Source organism: Peromyscus leucopus, chromosome 10 (genome assembly GCF_004664715.2).
Source record: "Peromyscus leucopus breed LL Stock chromosome 10, UCI_PerLeu_2.1, whole genome shotgun sequence".
In the NCBI taxonomy this organism is placed as follows: Eukaryota; Metazoa; Chordata; class Mammalia; order Rodentia; family Cricetidae; genus Peromyscus; species Peromyscus leucopus.
Genome location: NC_051071.1, coordinates 40,484,546 through 40,508,306, shown reverse-complemented (window position 1 = coordinate 40,508,306; position 23,761 = coordinate 40,484,546). Strand labels below are relative to the sequence as shown.

At 47.5% G+C, this 23,761-nt stretch overlaps 1 protein-coding gene across 3 annotated transcripts in view; it reads left to right on the top strand.

The window, feature by feature from the left end:
* Ccdc149 (coiled-coil domain containing 149) overlaps positions 1–22,652 on the top strand; it is a 92,255-nt gene extending 69,603 nt beyond the window's left edge. For 2 of the 3 annotated variants that reach the window (XM_037209031.1, XM_028865903.2), the window contains 4 exons: positions 5,907–5,983; positions 7,510–7,542; positions 11,548–11,664; positions 20,288–22,652. In XM_037209031.1, coding sequence (XP_037064926.1) covers positions 5,907–5,983; positions 7,510–7,542; positions 11,548–11,664; positions 20,288–20,712 — 652 coding nt within the window. In that variant the 3' untranslated portion in view covers positions 20,713–22,652. The remainder of the gene's footprint in view (positions 1–5,906; positions 5,984–7,509; positions 7,543–11,547; positions 11,665–20,287) is intronic. The other variant, XM_037209030.1, reaches the window with a different exon arrangement.
* The last annotated feature ends 1,109 nt before the right edge of the window (positions 22,653–23,761 follow it).

Genomic DNA, 23,761 nt, shown 5'->3' with positions numbered 1-23,761 from the left:
GTGGTTTAAAATAGTGGTCAGAAGCAACAGAGCCAAGCTGAAAATGTCCTGAGAATGGTGAGTAAGAACAGTAAATTAAAGCAATAAATATTGCACACACCAGTCCATTTTCTGTCCCTGAAACTGAGTACCCAAGACTAGGTAATTTATGAATATTTTTAAAAATAAGAAGTTCCCTTCTCACACGTCAGGAGGCCCAGTTCAAGAGCATGCCACTGTGTCTGGCGATGGCCTTCATGCCACATCTGAACATGACCCAGGTACCACACGGTCAGATATGGCAAGCATGCTTAGCTGGATAGCCTTCTCATAAACCCACTGATGCTATGGTGGGGCCCTCACCCTCCTGACATCATCTCATCCTAACCACCTCCTAAAGGTGATTAGCATTGACCTATGAGCTTGGAAATTTAGCTTCTAACACGGGAGTGCATTTCAATCACAGCAGGGCCAGTTTTGTGGCGTGCGATCTACACAGAGAAGGATTTGCCATTTGGCCAGATACTGTTACCACCATCCTGAAGTTCATGATGATTTTTTTCACAGGGGAGGGGAGTGGCGTGGGGGAGGGCACATTTTTATTTTGCACAGAACCCTGAAAATTGTAGAAGGTCCTGCTGCTCAGACTCACACTCAGAGCCACAATGGCACTGCAGAAGAATGGAGCAAGAACAGATGTTAGAGAGGAGGGACCTGAGAGTTGGGGCTGCCCAAGGCGGGGACATGCAGGGAAGAGGGCACGGGAAAATGATTGAACGTGTTATAAAAACACAAGAGAAAAGGGAAATGATGGAGTGCGGAGAGGACCGTACCAGAGATGAAGATGTATGTGGGAGAAAGCAAGAGCATCAAAGGGAGGCCGGCAATCTCCCCGGATGACAGGGTAATTTATTGACAGGAGATGTTTGCAACAGCCTTGCAAAATGAAACAGCCATGCTGAACTGCAGCTACTTCTCAGGAAGCACGGGTGGGAATCTGATGGGGGAGGGCGGTCTTCTGGGATCCCCCGAAGCCTGAAGTGAGCCTGCTTCTCACTCCTGAGAGACATTTGGCCAGGGGCTCTGGGCTCCTTTGAGCCCCACTGCGATAGGCGTAGGCCCCAGATGCAAACCACTTTCTCCCTGTGTGGAGGCTGACATTTCCATTCCTCATGGGCTTTTTTGTTGTTGTTGTTGTTATTTTGTTTGGTTTTTGAGCGCTCCTTTGCACATTTGCTCACTTTAAAATAGTTTTTTGAGCCATGGTTAAACAACCGTGGGTCTCCACACATCTTAGCTGTCCAAACCCCCTCCTTGGGAGAAGTCACCTTTTCTTGTGTTCCATGTGACCTTCAAATCATTCAAACAAAGGCACCGTATATGAAAACACACCTAAGTATTCATATATTCATGGATTTTTTTTAAAACAAAAAAGCACCTATTCTTTCTCACAGAAAAAGGAGGAGCCCCCTCGGTGCCTTTATTCCTTGGCTTGCCTTTCTCCCCTGGAACAGCAGGTCGTGGAGGTAGCATCATATTGGTACATGAAGGAGTGCTCAATTGCCGTGTTTGGTACTTTGTAGGCCTTCAGTTTCATAGTCCCTGGAGGTGTATAAAGAAGTAAACTGTCCTATAGATGAAGGGCTGAGAACAGAATGAGAGTTTGGTCAGCTCCCTGGTACCCCTCATGATTTAGCCTTTTAACAAAACAGAAACAAAAACAAAAACAAAAGCAAAAAAGCTTTATTAAGGTGAGGTAGTACCTCAGGACTGACGACCTTCCATTCTGGAAGCTCATGCTCTGGCTACTGGCTTTTTCCACTCTTTGACAATGTTCCCCTTCAGGCAGAGGGTCCTGTGGGAACCATCTTGATGACTGCTAAGCACCATGGGACTTTAGGTTCGAGTGATGCTCAGTGGCTTGGCCATTTGTTGGCTCTGCTTCATGATGATGCATTAGCTGTTACCTAGTTAGCACTAAAGACGGGAGGAGGCTCCCTTCCCTAAACGGGCGGGCGGATGCCACAAGCAGAGGAGATGGTTGTTGAAGTACCGCCTGTCCTTGCCAAGCAGCAGATTCAGTAACACACTTTTCCTGCTTCCCTAGCTGATGGTAAATGAGCTGGGAAGGTGTCTAAATCTCATGGAATAGTGAGGTCCTGGATCACAGCAGAGTTTCTAAGTGCCTCGGGTGGGTTATGCCAGGGAGTGCAGAGAGCCACAGCTTCCCCTTCAGGCCGAGGGGGCCTTTGTCTGGACCCTCCCCTGGGAATTCTACCAGACCGGCCAGCTCCTGGGTTCTCCTTGCTGATTTCTGATCTTATCCCCAGGGATGTCATCAGAAGCCATGCTGCGAAGTCAGTATGGGGGCCTGACATCTGGAGGATTTTCTTAAACTAAGGGGAAGGGAGTGTGGGGGTGGAGTATATATCAAAATCTCTACTATATCTGAAAACGACCTGTAACTACTTTGAAAACAAGACAAACAAACTCTCCCATCCTACCCACACGAAAACCCTCTTCTCCCAAGCCTGTGTGTGCCTCCAGCTCCTGCCCTGGCTGCATCTGTGTGCTACTGGCTGTCTTCCGGCACACCCGTTTCCCTTCCTGTCTGCTTATCTGTCTTAGCTTCTGATTAGGGAACCGGGGTTCCCTTCATCCTCCTGACACCATCCCCACACAGGATAGGTCACATCTTTCATGCACTTCTTGGAAGGAGCAGACTCTTCCCATTAGCACTTCTCTCCCAGTGGCCCCCCGGGCTCCGGCTTGTCCCTGTTCCTTTCCTTGTCACAGCCCTTTCTTGCAGCCTCTGGTTCAAGCCACACTCCACTGGCAAGAGTAGATCTCCTGCCTGGCCCCATGCTCAGACGGTTGCCTATTCCACGAGTTGCCCTGTGGCCATGCATCTTTAATGCGGCCTCAGCTCCTCCCCTTCCTCCTTGTGGCCCGTTCCTTGGCTTCCCTGCATCCCCACTGGTTGCTGGGCACATCTTCACCTTCCTGGCTGATTTCTGACCAAGTGGAATTTCTGCCTCTACTCCTCATCCTTGTCTGTGCTCCACTTCAGGTGAGGACCACTTCCTAAGCTTCTCTCAGGTGCTTAGAAGACCTCAGTAGCTCCCCAGAACTTGAGATCGAAAGTCTGAGTGTTCTCAGCACGGCCACAGGCTCCTTCTCCCTCAGAGGCCTGACCAGCCTCTCTGGTTCTCCTTTCCTCATAGCTCCTCGATTTTGCTCTCAGCTTTTTATTAGATTTGTGTGTTTTCAGGCTTAGTTTTTAATCTAGTCCTTCTGATTACCAGCTGTGTGACCTTGAGTTAGTCATTGTCTTCTGTGAGCTTCAAGTTTCTCATCTGGAAATCAAGGACTACCTAGCCAGATGTTGAAGAAAAACAAAAAAAAACCAGGGAAAACAAAACAAAACAAAACCAAAAAACAGGGCGGTGTATATGTTCAAGGGCATAACACCTGGCTAGGAACAAATTTGGATATGTAACAGCTGTCCTTAGGTTCCCTAACCATTGTGCATGTGTGTCTACTAAGAGACCATTGGTTTCCAGGAATAGGGGTAGGGACCTCTCCTTTCACTTTGCCCTCCAGCCTGTAGCACAGAGGTGGATCCCAGGAGCTGGTTGTGGATTGGTCAGACTTCCTGAGCTACATTTGTTCTTACCCTTCTCTGCATCCTGAGACCTGCTAGCTAGCCACTGCGGCTCTCACAGCCTCTTATAACAGCTGACATAACGCCCGCCTGAGTCGCTGTGTGAGGCCAGGCAGGAGATCAAGATCCCTTCCAGTCACGCAACGCATCTTGGGTTGGATTTTGTGCATCACTCTATGGCTCGATCCATAGTTGTATGAGCACAGATTCTTAAGGAGTTGCGGTCACTAATACTGATGGTTCTGTGGCTGCTGTTGCCATACCCACAGCTTCTTCCCAGATCCAGGTGCTGGTATCAGACCAAAGAACACAGCTACCTCTACCACTGACAAACTCAAGCGGGATCCCTGGAAGTAGAATGTGTGTGGGGGTGGGGGGTGGGGGTGGGGAGGAACCGGCCACTCCACTCATCCCATTTTTGGGAGAAATGGCTGGGTTATCCAGAAACAGCATGAGCAAAACCTGCACTCTCCCTATAAACCCAGCTCGGGGCACCCCTCAGCATCACTGAGGAGTAGTGAAGCCTTAGCTTCTGTCCTAAGAGGCAGCTGCCGACATGCGATCTTATCTCATTAAGAAACTAGCACGAGCACTGTTGTGATTGCATGTCAGACCCATCAACTGTGAGGAAGGGAGGTGGGATCAGAAGTTCTAGGCGAAATACCGAAAGGCAGGTTAGGAACAACGGTGTCTACGGGAGGGTCAAGGGGGTGAAAGCAAAACAGACCCAACAGATGGTGCAAAACTGGAAGTAGATGAGGAGCACTGTGCAGAGTGCAAGACTTGAGGAAAAGAGAGAAAGATGAGCTGTGGTCACTAGATGAAGGAAACCAGGTAGAGCAACGCCACTTTCCCTGTGAACTAAAAGGGAGGATTAAGATGCCGCAGGTCGATTCAGGTAAAATCAGGATGAACCGAGCTGTATATATGTACAGCTAAATGCATATTCATGGTGCTGAGTGTATGTGGGTGTGTGCAGCTATCTCTGGAATAGAAAAGAGACGTAGGAGAATAATTCTGCTGCTCTAATTTTTCCTCACTGAAAGGAATCGAGAATTTGCTATTAAGGAGATTTTCGTGTCATTTCAGCACAGCAGTGCCAAGAAAATCCTCCAAATAAAAATAAAGACTGGTTTCCAATTCTAGACCACTGGAAAGCAAGGTTTTAGATGACTGTCAATCATGTCTCAGCTATGTTTAATGTCTGGAGCGGATGAACAGATGTTTACCTTTCATGCACACAAAGCCTGCCCTCCGAGCTCAGAGTCTGATCTTCTCTAGTGCACGTTTCAGAACTTAGATATCCCAGTGAGTCCAAATGGCCATTTGGAAAGCAACCTCATTATCCTGGTGATTCCCAAATTACTGAAAATTGTTTTTAAAATTCTTTTTGAGATTCATTTACTTACATGTGTTGGGGGCAGGTGCACATGTGCCATTTCTAGTGTGTGGAGGTAGGAGTCGGTTCTCTCCTTCCATCATGTAGGTCCTGGGGATGGAACTTGGATTGTCAAGCTTGCTGACAGATGCCTTTACCTGCAGAGCCATCACATAGTCCCACTGAAAACTCTTTTGAAATTCTTGTTATTCACCTTTACCATAGATGATCGCAGATTACGAAAAAAGAAAAAGCCCGTGTTTAATTACACACATTTATTGGCCACCTACACGGTATTGGACATTGTTCTTGATATCTAGGACATGGGCATCAGTAAGACCTAGTATGAGTCTTCAAAAACTGATCTTATTACTTTATTACCTCAGAAGAAACATTTCCAAGTGTGGCCCTCTATGTTACCTACTCTCACAAAATGAGGGTCCCCTGCTGCTAAAGGGCATTCAAAATCAGTTGTCATCTTTAGCAGTGAGCAATTCTCATATGGAAATTCCTTGCAGTGTTTTGGACAGTGAGGAAATATTTGTTCAGCCTCCAGGGATTTGCCTTGTGGAACAGAACTCAATCGAAGCACGTGTGTGTGTGTGTGTGTGTGTGTGTGTGTGTGTGTGTGTGTGTGAGAGAGAGAGAGAGAGAGAGAGAGAGAGAGAGAGAGAGAGATGGGGGAGGGAGAGAGAAATTTTATTTTCTATTTATTTTCAAGTTCCACATGAACTTTCAATAGACTGTGTGTCGTGTGCACATGAGCATACTTGCTCTGTTTTTAGCACTGTTCTTAAATGTGCTGACCTCCGCATTCACTACCACCTAGGCCTAAGCCCTGACACGTGACTTAGTCTCCTCTTAATATTTTTCTGCCATTTCCAGAATCCTAGGGAATCGAGTGGCAGAGCTGGAGAAGAAACTAAGAACTCTGGAAGTTTCTGGTTTGTGGAGTCTTCCAGGTAAGCAGGAACTTGTGAACAGTGGTGTGGCTTTCTTCTTCTTTAGGATTCTGTTCACTTTTAAAAAGAACTGTCTGGTACAATTTGCAAGAAGATTCTGCCTGTTTGAGGCCCTCTGATTTGAAGGCTATTGAAAAACAACCCACAAATGTTTCAAATTGAGAAACCATCCGATGGCAGGTCCATGGAAGGGACAAACTCAAAAATATACAATGAATTTTAGGAATCTCGTGAGTGGTGCACTGAAGTTTACGTAGCCTAAATTCTCAAGCTGTCCACTGTGTGTGCGTGTGTGTGTGTGTGTGTGTGTGTGTGTGTGTGCGCGTGCGCGCGCGCGCGCGCGCATGTGCTAACCTTTGTGAAAGCCCATGAGTTGTTTCGTTTCTTATCGGTAATCATCAAGATTTGTTCCATGTAACCCTCCCTCCTAAAACGAATGAGAGAATATACAAAGATTTGTTCAATGTAATCACCAGTCCTAAAAAACGAATATCAGATCTTACAAAGATTTGTGCAATTTAATCATCAGCCCTAAAATGGGATGTAAAAACCACGCAAAGATTTGTTCAGTTTAATCACCAGTACTAAAAATGAAGCGCCAACAATTTCTCCAACCCAGATGTACTTCACAGCCACCTTCTCCTGCCTTCCCCCTCCCAACGATTTTATGTAGCTCGAAAACAAAAATTTCCTGAGGAGATTTTTTTCTCACCACAGTTGTCCAACGTGTGAGAGGCCGTGGTGATTCTCTCTAATGAGCTATACTTATCCCGTTTATCCCGGTAAAATACCCCTCTCAGGAGACCCCATCAGTTCTTCGCCTTGTCTTTACGCTGTTTGGAAACTTATATTTATCATTTTCTGCCGCCTCCTGGTTCCCTGGAAGGAACATTGTCCGGGTATTTTTAGTGCCTTACCCTTTCAGCACAGAGCGGTCTCTTCCCTCGGCTCCCGTGGGCTGCGCTGCCGTACGGATGAGAAATGAAAATTGCCACCGGAGAGGAGGTGGACAACATCACGTTCTCCTTGGTGGAAATCTGAATAGCCGCCTTAGGTTGCCTGCGAGTGTGTTTCATAAATTGGAATTTTTTCGCAGAGATTCCTTGAACTGGATGTCAAAAGACCTCACAGAACTAATTAGCGGCGAGTGCCGTCCCGGGGATTTGAATGGCGCTTTCTGTACCAGCCGCTTTTGATGATGTTGGAGCCTCATCTTCTGTGAAGGCCTTTCTTTCACTGCATTGAATTCCAACACAGACAGACAAATTTGTCATTTATTTGTGCAGTCAAATTGCTGTTTTTGTGCATGTACCGAAGCTTTGGTTTTTTTTTTTTTTTTCTCCCTCTCAGAATGACTTGGTGAATTTTCTCACTCTTTCATTTGTGTGAATTATGTAGAAAGACGGAAGTTGAATGGGTGAATCAAAGCTGGGAATTTCCTGTGGCTGCTGTTTGTTTGGTCAGGTGGGGCTTCAAATGGCTGTTCTACAATAATGACTGTTTTCCCGTTCTTTTTGCTGCCGAAGGCCTGAGCTACAATGTTTCAGTCGGATTTGGGAGTACGTTCATTTTGAAATACTTGGGTTTTTAGGGGGGGGCTAAATCGGGGACACAGTCTATCATCCATGTGGATGAACAGGAGACAATTGCTGTCCACCGCTCTGTGAACTTTCTAGATAGAATAACTTAATTGGAATAGAGAATTAAGTTAGCACAAAGCAAGCATTTGTGAGCAAGCAGTTAGCTTGAGGGACCAGCCTCAGTGGGTTTTATGCTGTGGGCGTGGGGGTTCTAGTCTCTGGTCACCACACAGGTACAAATGAGGGCACAGGACAGGGGGTGGCACTTTTCCCCTTTGGACATAGTCTTTGTCGTTGCAACAGCCGTGCTTTGGGGCACCAGTGAAGGATCTGTGGGTGTAGCCTTGTTTGGGGGTGTTTACAGTTCTGGAGAGAAGAATCAGGGAGTGGGGTGACTTCCTGTGTGGATCACATCAATTCCCCCACGTGTCTCTGTTTTATGTGTCTCCATTTAACCTACTGTAGGCCAAGCAAGAAGCAACGTGTCCTCTCCCCCTCACACCTCCTCTACCTCCTCCATTTCTTCTTCTTTTCGTCCTCTCCCCCAGCAACAGCTACATCACAGTGGAACGTGCCGAGTGCCATTGGCTTCAGAGAACTGTCGCATTTACCAGCATCTGAGAGGGGATGAGCAAAGTCTTCTCCAGTCAGTCAGCTCATCCCTGGGCTGGTACCTATTTTGAGCTTCAGCTTTATGAATACAGCACCAACCATGCCAGGCAGCCTGCCCCCATCCCCAGTGAACCTGTAGTCTACCTCAGGAAGTAAGATGAATCCCCATCAAGCAGTGGTGGGAATAACAAAGTATGAAGGGCTTAGCATTGAATGAGTGACCAACACAGAAGCAGTAGAGAGAGGATGGGTAGAGGCGCCTGATGGCCCTCTCTGAAGAACAGTTAAGAACCAGAAGGTTCAGGATGACGAATACTTGGTGTGCGTTGTGTACACCGTTCTCACACCAGTGACAGACATTGCTAATCTATCGCAGCATTTTTCTCTGCTGATGTAGCAGCGGTCTTCTATACTGGCCAACTTCCAGTCAGAGCTGACGTGAGGAAGAACACTTTCCCCTTTCCTAAGCTGTCTGCTATTCTCATATTAGAACAGGACACAGGGAGGGAGTTAGGGACAATTAGGTCATAGCAGATGGCATTTGTGTGTTTCACGTTTCATGCCATCTTTGATGGGTGCTGAAGGAACCTGGTTCTAAGCCAAGATACATGGGCAAATGATGTAAGCAGAGACTGGTTTCTGGACCAGGGAGGAGGAACCGGAAGGCGGAAAAACCTCTTCTGAGACTCTATTGGGCTGTGGAAAAAGAATCCACAAGGCAGAGGCTTTGTGACTCCCCTCTTTCCTCCTCTGCACTCTCCTGGCCAACACTATCTAGTTTTATTTTATGAGATAGTCTCATGGAGCCTAGTCTGGCCTTGAACTTGCTGCAGTAGCTGTGGATGACTTTGAACTCCAGATCCTCCTCCTCCTACCTCCCAAGCATTAGCGTCACAGGCATCCACTATCACACTGTGTTCATTAGTGCTGTGGACTGAACCCAGGAACAAATGCATGCTAGATAAGCTTGCTACCAATAAGTTAGATCCCCCAGCCCCATCATAAAGATCTTGATGGTGGTTGCTAGACTTGGAGTCAATTTGTGATCTTGCTGGAGAGTAAATGTATTTGACAAATGTCAGGCTGTAGAGAGAAGTCATCTGGATAGCTGAGACTATTCCAGGTTGGCCTTTGATAATTTCAAAGCTAAGGGCCTGCTGTAAAGAAGCCAGATGGTAGGTGTTGCAGGCCACACCCCCTAGCCAGGATTGATCCCTTTACTATTACCGGCTGCTATCCTTCCCTCGGGTCTTCTCAAGTCTATATAGGTAGCTCTAAGGAGTGTTGTGTTCACATTCTACAAAGAAACACCATGTGCTGGACGGTGGCTCTTGGGTAAAGTGCAAGCAGGAGGACCTGAGTTTGAATCCCTGAACCCACATAAAGCAGGCATTTTAGCACACATCTGTAATCCCAGTGCTCTGATGGCCAGATGAGATGGGGAGATAGACTCTCTGGAAGCTCATGGGCCAGAGAGCCTGGTGTACACAGCAAATGCCCAAGTGACCTGTCTCAAATGAGGTGGTAGACAAGGACCAACATCCAAGATTGTCCTGATTCCCATCTAAGAGCTTTGACCCCGCTCCCCACTCTCTCTCCTGCTCTCTCTCTCCCGCTCTCTCTCTCTCTCTCTCTCTCTCTCACACACACACACTCACACACACACACACTCACACACACACACACACACACAGAGAGAGAGAGAGAGAGAGAGAGAGAGAGAGAGAGAGAGAGAGAGAGAGAGAGAGAGAGAGATGAGGGCACACAGACACAATACACAGAAATACTAAAAGCCAGAAAACGATCTGGCTAGAGGCTATAATCTAGCTATTTGAGCTTTTCATTTTTCAGTCTGTCTGCACTCCAAGGCATCAGCCTGAGGAGGAAAATCTGGGGGTTGAAAGTACTTGGTTCATTTTTAGAGGCAGGAATGAGGACTTTGGTGCCATATGGAATCAGCAGAGCTTGCAGCCACTCAAGTGCCAGCCGAATGAGAAGCCTATGTGGCCTTCTGCATGATTGGTCCTTTGACCTAGTGTGCAGAATTTCACAACTTGGGGAACTTGTTTTGGGCCCAACAGTTTCCAACCAGAGAATCCTTAGGCCTTTCAAGCCAAGACTTGCCATCATAGCATGCCTATGGGCTTGCTTGACCTCCTAATGGCACCACTGTTCATCCATGCATTTGGTGCCAGTGTGTCTGTTAGTCATGCTCATGTTCAAAGCTGTTCCTCCCTGATGCTCATCTGTGTTACCTGCTCTGCCTTCTACAATGGAAAGGCGGTGCCTTTTACCTTGGCCTCTCATCCACTCCAAACCTCTCTACCATCTTTGGGAAACTCACACTAAAAAGCAGGAAGGTTAAGCTGAGCGCATGTTCCAAGTGGGAATACAGCTAGGATAATGTGGAGGACTCGATACCACCTGCCTTGTGACAGTCACGTAGTTGACATGACCAGATGCAATTAGGACAGATATCAGGTGTGGGGGAGTCTGTGCTGATGACTTCAGCAGGTGACATTTGCTAAATGCTCTCTAAATACCCAAGGCCTTTTCCTGGCCATTTCATTTTGTCTTCACAACCCCCCGTGATGAGAAATGCGAGGGTTAGAGAAGGAGCGTGACGCCCTTGCTGTCACCCAGTGAGCAGGTGATTCTATCCGGAGCACAGCTAGTATAGTGTCCCTCCCAAGCTTCTGCCACTGCTGCCATCCCATCCAACTGCTCACTCCTTCACAGCCATACAAGCTTCCCTTTACTGGGAGCACTTGTGGGCAGCTGTTCCCAAGCAGCCACTGGGAAATGATTCAAGGTCTTCCATCACAGAAACTGCCATGCTCTATTCACACACTAGGGAACGACCTACTGGCTACATTACTTGTACTGCCCACAGCTGAAGGAGTTTCCTGACCAAATAGCCAGCTCATTGTATAGGGGGCATTTTAGTTTCATTTCTGTGGCTACAATAAAAACACCCTGACAAAAACGACTTAGGCAAGAAAGGGTGCATTTAACCTACCATTCTAGATTGTAGGAAGCCGAGATGGCAGGAACTTGAAGCATCTAGTCACATCCCCAGTTAGGGCAGAGAGAGACTGTGTGTGCATGCTTATGCTCAGCTCATTTTCTTTTATACAGCCTCAAATCCCTTGACTAGGGAATGGTGCCACCCACAGTGAGCTGGTGTTCACACCTCAATCAGTGTAGTCAAAATAATACCCGAGGCCAACCTCATCAAGGCATCCTTCACTGAGACTCTCTTCTCAGGCGATTCTACAGTGTCTCAAGTTAACAATGAAAACTGTGCGGGTTGTAAATGTTACCCAGCTAAACCAGTGACATGACAAGCCAACTTTCCCATCTTCTTCATAGGGGGCAAGGACACTATACTGTTCAGTGACCAGACTCTTCCCACCATACAGAGGTCCAGGTCCCCACTGTTGAAGTTTGTGGAACAGCCCACTGAGAACAAGGAGAGCCCTAGGGATGGTAAGTGTCTCTCAGGTTTGTTCTTTCTTCCTGGTCTGCACCCTCTACAGAGCACATGCCAGTGCCTAGCAGCACCTCCTCCTACAGCTACTGTGGGACTCGATGAAGACATTCTCACCACTATACCTAAACACACACACACACACACACACACACACACACACACACACACGGGCATGCACTTCTATCTACACCTACAATCTCCTATTTGTCAGAGCCTGAAGTTTCCCAGCAGTCTGTGGGCTTCTTTGATGTGACATCACCAACTCTACCTGGTTCCTCTTTTTTTTTTTTTTTTCTTTTTGGTTACTCAAGCTTGAAACCTTATAGTCATCAACTCCTATCAGTATCTCTTCCCCATCCACATCCAAGCTGTAGTCAAAGTCTTCCTGCAGGGTTTCTTGGGCCTCCCACTTGTGGCCCAGTCCGGGTACTCACTGTGTCATTGGAGGCTCCTCTACAGAACTCCCCACCTTCCAATCTGTCCTTGCTCAGTTCCCATGTTCATCCGTCTGCTGTAGGATCAACCCATGGTGATACCTTGCCGTCCTGTTTTCACCCTGCTCAGAGTTGCCAAGTTACACTTAGCTGTTTTGACTACCTCTCAGCTCCATGGTGATTGATCCACCCTCCTTCCCTGACGATTGGACGACCTTTTATCAAGCCCGGTTGGCCAGCTCTATCCTTTAGTTCATACTGCGAAACCAACCAGCTCACAGCTTAGAACTTAGAGCATTAGTGGACCAAAGTAGGACTCATTGGGATAGACAGGTGGTTCTGCCCACCAGCGCTGGGACCAGCAAGGTTCACCCAGCATCTTCTAACTGTTAAGATCGCTCTTCACAGGGTGAGAGCAGTAAAAGCAGAAGACATTGCTAGGTTTTCAAGAGTAACATTCTCAGGTACCCATGGGAGAATCACTGGATACAGCCCCTTACCCTGGTGAATCCACATTGGCCAGAAAGCAGAACTGGGTCGTTGCAGCCTGTAGCAAGTGCTGCCTGTAATACTGGCCTCCAGTGTACTGTGGCTTGTATTGCGGCTAGTGGTCATGGCATGCTGGCAGCCTGTGTCCTCGTGGAGCACCAAAGCCTCTGACTGTTCTGAGTGGCCTGAGCCTGCTGTACTGAAATGAGCTCTAGCTGTCTTGCTCTTCACAAGGGCAGCCTGAGTGAGGGACTGATTCAAAATGATAGCTTCCAGAGTCCCGTCATCAGCGTGCATTGTTCCTGCCTGTCCTGAGCCAGCTCTGGGTGGGAACAAGGACACGTTCTCTGAGAGGCTGTCAGTGTCCCAATGGCCTCATCACTGCTGTGGCCTGATTAATTCCTACTGAAAGCTGCCACATTCAGGAGGACAACAAAGCCCAGCCAGCTAGCGAGCCAACAAAAGATGACAAATGTCCCCTTTGGGCCTATGAGCGGGGGACATATTTTTAGGGGACTAACGATCTTTTCTACGACACTATTTCTTCTTCATCTTTTAGAGAAAAAAAAAAAAAAAACCAACAATATTTTTCTTTCTACTCCGTCATGAAGCATTTGCCTCGTCCTTATTGATGTGTGTATTGTGACTAATAAGTATTAATGATAATTAATTCTGTTTGTGACAGCAACCCAGAATAATTACTATTATTTGCAATAATATTTTCCAACTTTTGGCTAATTCATACGTCTTTTATGGAGATGTCAGCGCTGTGAGTCTGTAAGTAAAAGTAAAGCTTCCCGTGGATGGCTTGAATCAACGCCCCAGAATCTTAGCAAAGAGCTTTGGTTCCCATAGCAAAGGATCAGAGGTTCTAGTGAAGGCCTGACGGCTGTCACATGTTTAAGAAGTTCTCTGTGTGTCCTGATAATTGACTTAAGCATGCTGTCTGAGGCCCTTCTAGAGAAACACAAGGAGAAAGGGCCTTGGTAAGCCCTGCTGTACCCACACTCCCAATTTCCAGAATGTGTATTGTTCTGATCCCAAGATGCACTATCCAGCCTCTCTCAGGAAAAGCCAAGTAAATGGGAGCAGACAACAGAATCACAGCTAGTGTCTGCCGTCCTCCTCAGGAGTCCACCACCTCCTTCTGGTGTCTATCATCCTCTTTGGGTGTCCATTATCCCTTTCCTGTGGCTGTACAGTAGCCTATGGTGATAACAGTGGGACTACCTTCCTCATCCCCTGAACAAAAGTCTACACTAAAAATGTTTCCCTGGTAACCTCAAAGACTTTTCATTAAAAAAAAGGAGGGGGTAGAGAAGGAGAAGAAGGAAGAAGAGGAGGAGAAGGGGTGGGGTGGGGAAGATAGATGGTGACAAGATTCACACATCTAGACAGGATTGGAATATCATATAAGGAAACAGCACACAGCGAAGCACCAGCAACCAAAAGGCCCTGGCATAATTTAGACCAGCTCCCCTTAGATGTAAATGAGGGTGGCAAAGGTCTCGGCTGACCCACAGTAAAAACACACTGCCAGTGGTTTAGGGGTGAGACTGTTCTGAGGAAGGTTAATTAATTTTTCAGGGGCACCAGAATATACTATTAACTGTCTCAGGAGAAGTAATTTCATGAGAGTAATTTCCAGAAGGAGTTTATTCATCTCACACTGGTGAAAAATGTAGCTGCAGGAAACACCATAATTCGCTCCTTTTGAATATAACACTTCCCCACTCTGTTGAGAGCGCGGTCGGCTTTGACTCAGTGTTTCTCAGGCCCCTCCACAACCACCGTAAGGATTTTCATTTGTTGCTTTGAAATTGATGGGATTACTTCCCTGAGCTGCCTCGGGTGTAGCTAAATATTTGTAGGAGTTAGACATCTCTGTCTCTTTGCAGAAAGTGCCATTTTGAGAAGTTTTGGGGGTAGTTACCTGAATATACCCTAAAATGAATACTATAAATTTAAGTTGCTTTCATAAAGTGATGCATGGTATTTAGGATGTATGCTAATAGATTCACTTTTTCATGAATACATGTATAAGTCCATATATTCAAGCACTTAGTAAGATATTTATTGAGTCTCTGCCATAGTACATTGGCAAAGTTAAAAAATTAATCAGGCAAGACTTCGTACTTAAGGTAGCTTGGGATAAGTGAGGTGAAAAAAAAAAAAAAAAAAAAGCTCTTAAGTTTCAGGAGATCCAGACCGCCTCCTGGGACACCTGTCACAAGAAATGGGGCTTGTGGCCAGATTTAATCTTCACGGAGGAGGTGGGGTCTGGGCTGCCCCCCCCAAAGGCTCTCTTTGGAATGGAGAAAGGAGTGAGAGCTCCAGGGAGAAAGGGAATCAATGATGGCCATGGGAGAGATGCTGTAACAAAAGGGACCCATGTGACTGGCTGGAAGGATACGAGGAGAGGAGTGGGGACGTCAGACACAAAGAGAAGTGGGTGTTGGATCATGAACGCATGAGCACTAGGTGACAAGCTCAGCCTTTGTTCCCCAGAATCTGCAGCCTTTGAAGGTTTTCCACACGGAGGAAGACACAAGTGAGACTTGTGTGTCAAGGTCACAGTGCTTCTCACACTATAATGGGAACCCCCATCACCTGGGACCTTAAGAAAATGTGCATTCTGAATCTAGTCGATGAGGGGTGGAGCCTGAGACCCTGTAGCTCTAACAAGCTCCCAGGTGCAAGTCCATAGACCCAAGCAGAATGGCAAAGCCGTAGGGGGGCCCCTGGCTTGGCAGTGTAGATTAGAGCATGACCCTATTGGGAACTGCACACACTGTTATCTTGGCTGAACAGATCACAACAGGCAATTTTTTTTTCCATTTCAAGGCTTGCTTTACTCATATATGTGTTCATATATTTTACTGTAAAGACAAGTGCTGGGCTCGTTGTCCAGGATAAGACCTGTGGAAAAGAGTGACACAAAGTGTCCATGACTGAATACGGACTTGAAAAATGAGAGAGAAAAAAACAAAATTGGTGAAGAGTCTGTCTCTAGGGTTCCTCTGTGGTTATCCACAAGGCTGTGGAAAATGAGATGGCTCCTTTAAAATGTGAAACGTCAAATTTGTATCAGGAGAACTAGAAGGAAGATGTTTGGGGACAAGAGGCAAGACTTGCCTTGCGCGGGTGAAGCCCATCATCTCCTCCCAGTGGCTCTAGAGTTTCCCACCCACAGCGTCACTTCCTTCTGTGCGAGTCACCCTCTTCACCTTGGCGGTATCACTTAAGCCTTGTAGAGCTTCTGATTCAGTTTAGTTTCTTCTAGGGTTCTTCAGTTCTGCTTTAACAAAGTTCAGACATTTTAAGGATATTTTAAACTGACATATAATGACTGTACTTAGTTATGACTTATGGGATGCCATGTGACATGTCGCACATGGACATAATGCATGAAGACCAAATCAGAGCAGTTGGTACATTCACCACCTCAGATACTTGCCATACTGTAGGTGGTAGGGCCATTCAAAAGCCTCTCTACCAACTGTTTGGAAATCTACAGATAGATTCTGTCAACCTTATAGCTATTTCAAAGTTTCTTAAACCTTTAAATGCATGCTAGGTAGCTAAGGGCTCCCCCAGTGAATATTTATTTAATTAAATAGACATATTCAAAACCCCTACCAATCATACTCATCAATACTTTCATGCATTGTGTTAAAATGGATCATAGGTGTAATAAATTATCACATGTTGCAGAAATTCTAAGCTGCAGTTTTAACTCAACCTTTTCACATTACACCCACTTTCCATGTTTTAGTATACCTAACGTATTCAACTCTATAGGTTTGTATTTTAAAATACATAACACATCTAATGTCCATAAGGAATCCTCTCAAATTTGTTTGTTGAGATGCAATCTCCCTGAACCCAGAGGACATAGACCAGAGAGGCTTTAGACAGCCAAGCTGTGACTGATGCCATGGAAGGATAAGAGTGAGAGCTGCCAGAAGCATTTCTCTGAGTCTCAGGCACCATGGGTTTGTAGAACAGAGCCGAGCAGTCTGGCTGCATTATGTAGTGCGTATAGTTTTGAAGGCTTGGTGGGCCAGGTGTCATTTCACTCTGTGTCTGGTGAGGGCACTCTTCCCTCCAGGCTGTGGGCTTACATGCTGGAGAAAGAGAAGGCTCTGGTCTCCTCTTCTTACGAGGGTACTGCAGCCATGGTGAATGACCCATATCCATGATGCATCTAAGCTTCTCCCAAAGTCTCACGTCCAAATGCCCCCTTTTGAATTGGGGATGTGGAAGGGGGCTTCCACCCATGAATCTGGAGAGACACGGTGTTCCATCTGCAGTGCTGAAGGACAGAGCTGGGATTTTACATTTCACAAATGGTAGAAAAGATAAGGAAGGACACTTAGGTGGCTTTGAAGTCTGAAGTCCTGAAGTCCATGTGATCACAAGGCAGTGCTGAGACAACCAATGGGAGGAGACGTGTGTGTGTGTGTGTGTGTGTGTGTGTGTGTGTGGTGTGTGTGGTGTGTGGTGGTGGGGGGAAGCCATTTCTAGAATGTAACAGCAGATTCTCCAGGAGGTGGTAGGGGTGGGGTGGGGGTGGATCCGACTGGGCACTAGAGTCATGAGTCTACATCTCCTATGGGAAACGTAATGAGCAGGCACGAGGGATGTCCTCATGGGTGGGAGTTCGATTGCCAATAACTGGATGGAATGAAGGAGGAGGAACCAGGACAGACACACAGAAAGGTATACTCAGAGAACTAGAGTAGACAGCAGGTCAACAAAGGAAACGAGGAGGAGGGGGTATGTATCTTGAGGGCTAAAGGATGTTCTCAGGGGTTTCCAATGGAACCAATTAGCGTTATTCCCCATGATGAAAGCACTTGGCAGATGGAATTCATCTGTGGGTAGTGAGGTGAGAAGATGATCTTGGATTGTACAGCTGAGTCCTAAATGGATTGATCATCTTGTAAGACAGAGGCAAGAGAGAGGCATGGCCTACATAGATAAGCCAGATGATGTGGCTGTGGAGGTGGCCATTGGAAGAATTCTGCCACAAATCAAGAAACCACCAAACTCTGGGGAAAGTGGGGAATGCATTGTGCCCTAGAGTCACCAAGGTCTGTGCTCCTGATCTGCCCGGGGGTGGGGGGTGGGGATCAACAGAGGACTTCTGACCCCCAGAGCTGTCAGGAAATAGATGTGTGTTTTAAAGCCACGAAGTTGGTGGTCATTCGTTACAAGCCACAAAACAAGACAGTAATCTATGTGTCACCCAGAAGTGGACTGGAACCAGAAGAAAACTGCTACTGCAGAAACCACAGGCAGAGCCAGCCAGGGAGGAGGCTGTGGCTGGTGGAAACACATGCCACAGAGCAGACAGAGGGGGACTGAACGGAGAAGTTAGGACCTGAGCACTACAGATCTCACAAGGGAGGGGTTGGAGACAGACCCAAGACGTTAATCAAAATTGGGAATGGAAAGCAGTGGGATGATGACAAAGTGGAGCCTAGAGCAAGGCCATCAGGTGTTTGGGCACAGCCCTGAAGTGGCTAGTGGTACCCGATCCCCACACTGTTTCTTCTGTTCCTTCTGGTCCCATGTGAGTTTGCTTCACCTTGTGCTTCCATGGCAACAAGCTGCCTGGCACAAAGCAACAGACAGCTTATTATGGGCTAGCACACCTAAAACTGCGAGCCCAAATCCGAGGGTTAGCGATGTGGCTCAGTGGTAGAGAGATCGCCTAGCTTGTGCAAGGCCCTAGGTTCAATCCCCACTAACATGGGCCCCAACCCCAGCCCAGGCCAAGCCTCTCTCTTTTTGTAAGGTGTTTATCTCAGTGTTTGTCACAGTCATGGCAGGCCTCTCCAGTTCTCCCCACACATGTTATGTTTCTACTCAAGAATAAAAGTTAAGTTCTGTTTTGAAAATATTCTTGAATGCTCAGACGGTGTTCAGACACTGTGGACAAGACAGTGGAGGCTTCCGATTTCATGGACCAAAATTGGACAATAAGATAAAACATGCCATGTGTGTTGAGCAGCTCCTAGCAGAAAGTGGTACCTAGTAGGTCCTAGCTGGACAGGACTTTAGAGCTAGAGGAAATTGAATGGTTTGTGCAGAGACCTAAGGGATATTGTGTTAGTCAGGGCTTTCTAGAGGAGCAAAACCAAGAAAAGGTCCATATATAAATGATAAAGGGATTATTGGATAGGCTTTACTCTAGACTACAGGAATTGGTAGTCCAACAGCAGACAGGCAGAAAACCAGGTTTCAGTGCAGAAAGCAGGATGCCCCAGCAGTCCCAGGCTGGAGCTGTGATGCTTGGAAGCTTCTAGAGAGTTGCTGGTATTGATCCTATGCTGGAAAGCCTGATATCAGCTGATGTAAGCTGCACTCCCACTCTGCTGCCTTCCTCGGACTCTGTTTATTATCTGGGCTGCCAGCTGGAAGGTGCCCCTTACATTCTGGCCAGGTCTTTCCTTTCCAGTCACTATCCCGCACATCGGTGCTCTCTTAAAAAGGCCCCACAAACACACAGATGTATCTCGTAAGTCCTAGATACCTCTTCAGCCAGACAAGTTGACAGTAAACCTATCACAGGTATGTTACATGACTGGAAGGACACATGTGGGTGAGCCAACCTTGGAAACTGAGGCAGCAGGCCATCAGGAATTGACCAGTAGGACCTTGCAAAGAAAGTGAACGGTGTCGAAGCTAACCTGGAATCAGCAAGGCTCCCTCAACAGGTGTGACATGGGAAGATGGAAGGAATATGTGTTCTGCCTCTTGCCAGTCTTCCACCAACTGGCTGTCAGCCCCAGAACATCCCTCTACGTGTCCAACGGCAGGCCTAACTATAGTGTTTGTTGTTCTACTACCCCTACAGTTCCAGTCAGAAGTACCCGGAAGTATTCCCGGGGCCTTTGCGTCTTCCATGTCCTTCATCACTGCTGTTCCTGAGGTCCCAACACACGTTAGTTTATGGAAAACCCATAGCCTAGCATTAAATACGCATGCCCTGGTACTAAGAGCTGTTTCCTCTTCCCTGATTGTGACTCAATGCCACCATTACTATTAGGTCAAGGAGGGACATTAGAGTCCCCCCTTTCACCTACTGAGAAACTGAGGCCAGACAAACTGTGATCACAAAGCAAGTGAGTAGGGAGATGGGGAACAAGGTAACAGCACCCAGTGCTCATCCCTTGTGTTCTGCCTCCTGCTTGCTGCTGCTCTAGAATTTCTGATTGGTAGAGGTGTTTCAGGCCAAGAGTCCGGTGCTGAGGGAGGGAGCCAGAAGCTGTTTGCACAGAGTCTTTTCTCTGAAGCTGGGCAAACATGGTGTATTCCCCTCAGAGTGGGAGGTGCTGATGGAGAATGAGGATGGGGATGACACTAAATCTCCCCAAGCTATCCTCCTGCCCTGAAGGCAGCGGGAATCTCTGTTTGTCACTAAAGGACTAAAGGTATTCCCTCAGCTTCCAAAAGACAGCCTTTGCCCTCAGACTTAGTCTTCCATGGACAGATGAGATCCTTTGGCAATAAGGCAGAGGTTTCAAGAAGGTGCTTGCTTGGCTTCTACACATGGGTCCTTCATCCCCCTGGGCTCCAGTGCCCTGCCTGGAAGAGGGAAGAGTAACAGGCTTTTGGTCCTTACAGGAAAGAAAGGTGAGTCCAACCTGCCGCCAGAGGGTTGATGCTGTCCTCTGTCTGTTTGCAGGGGAGGTTCAGAAGCGAGAGCGGGGTGAAAGCTGTGCAGCTGCCCAGGTGCTGACAGTGCCTGAGGATGCTGGGAAGCCTGCTGTCAGCTCCCCAACACCGCCGAGCAACAGGAACCAGAGCTCACACTCTCCTCATCCCTGGTTACCCCAGATACCTTCAGAGGATGTAAACACGGTGGGAAAGGAGGCCATTCAACTGACTGATGGACGGGAGGCTGCAGACCTGGAGGAGGTCACAAGGGAGGCTCCCACGGAAGAACAGAGGTGTGAGCCCGGCCTGTCCCCCCAGGGAAAGTGCACCATAGCTCTCCAGCAGGACCCCTTGCCTTCCGTGCAGCCGGAGACCAAAGCGTCTAGTGTGGACGATGACCACGACGGAGGGCTGTCAGAGGGCGGAGACACAAGAAGCACTGTGCAAACATGAGGGAAACAGAGCCAGATGTGGAGACACACTGATGGCCCCAGGGACAGCGAGGAAAAGCTGAAGGCTCAGAACAGGCATCCAACCACTCTCGCCTAAAACACCTTCCTGTCTGCAAATGAGAAAACGCTCTGATCCGGCTACAAGCTGGGAGCACCCGATGGCACCCGCTCTGTCTGATTTATTAAATGCTGGTCTGTGAGCTACTTGGTGTCACCTCTGTCTGCCGAAGACGTGCCGCTGTGAACACGGCCGGGCACAAGAATCGTAGTTGCCATATGGCTGCCTTTCCACATCCCTTCCTGTCAGCATTTGTTTTATTAGGGAGAAGATGTTTTTCTATTAGCATTTAATGTTGTCCATCAAAGTGATGGGACAAGCTGGCAAAGAAAGGGTTTCCCCCCACCCCACACTGGGTCTCAGTCTTGGGAATAACTGGGTGGCTGGAAGAAAGATGTAATTGAATGAAATGTGTTCATGGGGCCATGGCTGCACTTTGTCATGGAGGGGTCTCTGAGGATCCCCCAGAAGTAGATGTTCTTGGCACCCAATGTTTTACAGTGGTAGGTAGGAGGGACCGGAGCAGCCTGGGAAAGTCAGGTTGCAGGTTGGAGAGGCTGTGTGTTGACTGAGTACAGATCTAAGTGTTCTAGCCTAGGTCTGGAGCTTTCGATGGCCTGAAGGGAAGGGTAACAAGGAGCTGCCAGGGGTAGGGGACTTCCTCGTGGCATTCTGATTTGTTGTTGTTATTATTGTTCTTCACACGATATTAGAAACACTAGCTGTCTTTATCCAGCCCAAGCTGCACAGGATGATGTGGATATTTGGGTTCTGGGAGAAGCTCACTGCTTCATCCCATTTCCCCATACCACTTGAGACCCTGAATCACTCACTCCATCAACAGAATGTTGCATCTGAGCCTCCAGGTGCTAGAGTTCTACAGTGCACAGGACTCTGAACTTATGGCCTAATAGGGAAGGAGCAAAGATGAATTCATTACAGCCTTGACCACTGTACACCAAGTGTTAGGTCCAGCGGGGGAGGAGGGAGTAGACCGCTCTGCCTGCTGCTTCCTCACAGAGTGCAGATGAGCTACAGAAATTTGCAGGGCCATTGAGCCCAGACTGTCCTTTGAGCCGGGCTCAGTTCCTCTCCCCAGGTATGTGAGGCGGTTGAGATCCCCAAGCTCACACTACCTCTGAGAGCCAGATCTAGGAAACTCCAAGTTGAAAGGGAAGCTCAGAGATGGCACATGTTCCCATTCATCCTAAAACCCGTCTGTGTCCTGGGACTCCCAGGGACAAGGAGACACCTTCAGACAGGGTCCCAGTGTTCTATTTATCCCTCTGTATTTGTTTGTCCTTTCCCCATGAAGTCCAGCCACGTGGAGGAGGAAGCCCTGAGGCTGTAAGTTCAACACAGGCCAGTAGTCCTGAAGGTGCCTTTTTTTTTTTTTTTTTTTTTGCTGGATAGGGGCCTCAGGTGGCGATATGTGTTTGGCTGCACGTGGTCAGTATTGCTGCATAGCACACCAAGGCTGCCAGGGGAAACAGCCAGATGTGGCTCAGTAAAAAAAAAAAATAGATACTTGCACCTCCCAGAAGCTCTGGCTTGGACGCACATCCAACAGGTACACATCATTGAGGCTGTTCATCACTTTCAGGAGAGAGGGGTTCATAGTAAACTCTGGCACAGTCTAGTAGGGCAAGAAACTGCAGTGAGCCCCAGGGTCTCTGCTTTAGGGAGCCAGGATGATAGGGGTCCATAACTTGAGCCCATTGTATGCAGGCAACTTGGGAGGGACCTGTGTTATTAGATGGAATCAGAGCCAATAAGCTGATGTTGTTGCATATGTAACCATGACAATGCACATCCCCACTTCTGCTGTGCCCGTCCAACAGGGTTCTTCTACTCCAGACAATAAAGAGAGTTCCAGCCACTAATTACGGTTTCCTTTGGTCTTTTTTAAAAAGAGTTAGCTGTGGCATTCTCTCCCCAACCCCACCATCCTGTGTCCATCGTGATATTCCCAGCAACAGCTCATACTCAGAGGAACTTATACTGTAGGGTAATGAACTCTATTGTGTGGCCAAGACTTCAGATGTCAAGCATCTTGGAACTACGTCATTCAAGAATTTTCCAGGGATCTGGGCATCCATCTCTCATTTTTTCTTGTTTTTGTTTTGTTTTGCATTCATGGTTGCAACAGCTGCAGACATCACCTAGTATCACATTGTGTTCAGGCACAAGGATATTTCTCCCACATATGTATAAACATGTTTTAAGTGGCAAAGGAGAAGGAAAACGGGTTTCCGTCATACTTTACTAGTCACGCAATAACACATGCCTATATCTAAACACCTAGCTGGGACGTATTTTTATTATTGTGATGGGTAAAGACTCATCGAGGTCTGCCCTCTGGGTTCTCCCTAGATAGGAAGATACCAAGAGAGAAATTGACAAAAGAGAATCACATCTTGGCAGAAAAGTGAGCAATTAAGTAGACTTGACTCCTGCATATCTTTTTCATGGAGCTGGAGAGCAGTTGTTGTTTGTTAGGGAAAGACCATGTCCTCTCATCTCCTCCCTGATTATGGTCTGCTGTGTTTCCTAGCCTTTTTCCCTCCATAGGTGTCCCTGTCCTGTTAGTTTTCCACCTTAGTTAGTTGAGGTGCAGAGAGCAGTCTAGAGAGGTGAGGCCGAGCTCATAGTCCTTAAACAGAGTGTGTTTGCACTCTGTATTTTTTGTGCTGTGAGCCCTCAAGTGTGGATAGTCCTAAGGTATGTCAAAACGAATTGGTGCTTGAGAAACCAGACTTTCTCATCCTTACTTCCTCCCTCCCCAAGCCCCTCCTGTCTCTCTTTGACTGCCCCCCCCCCACTTCACTGTCTTCAGCATCCCTCTGAGGCCCACTAGCCAGGAGGTCCCGGCTAGAGCCTCCTCCCCACAGTTAACCTAAGTCAACTGGTTTAATGTAGACTCCTTCTTAGCTTCCTAACACGCTCCCATCATCCATCACAATGCCAGGGTCTAGTGAGGGCCCTCTTGGTG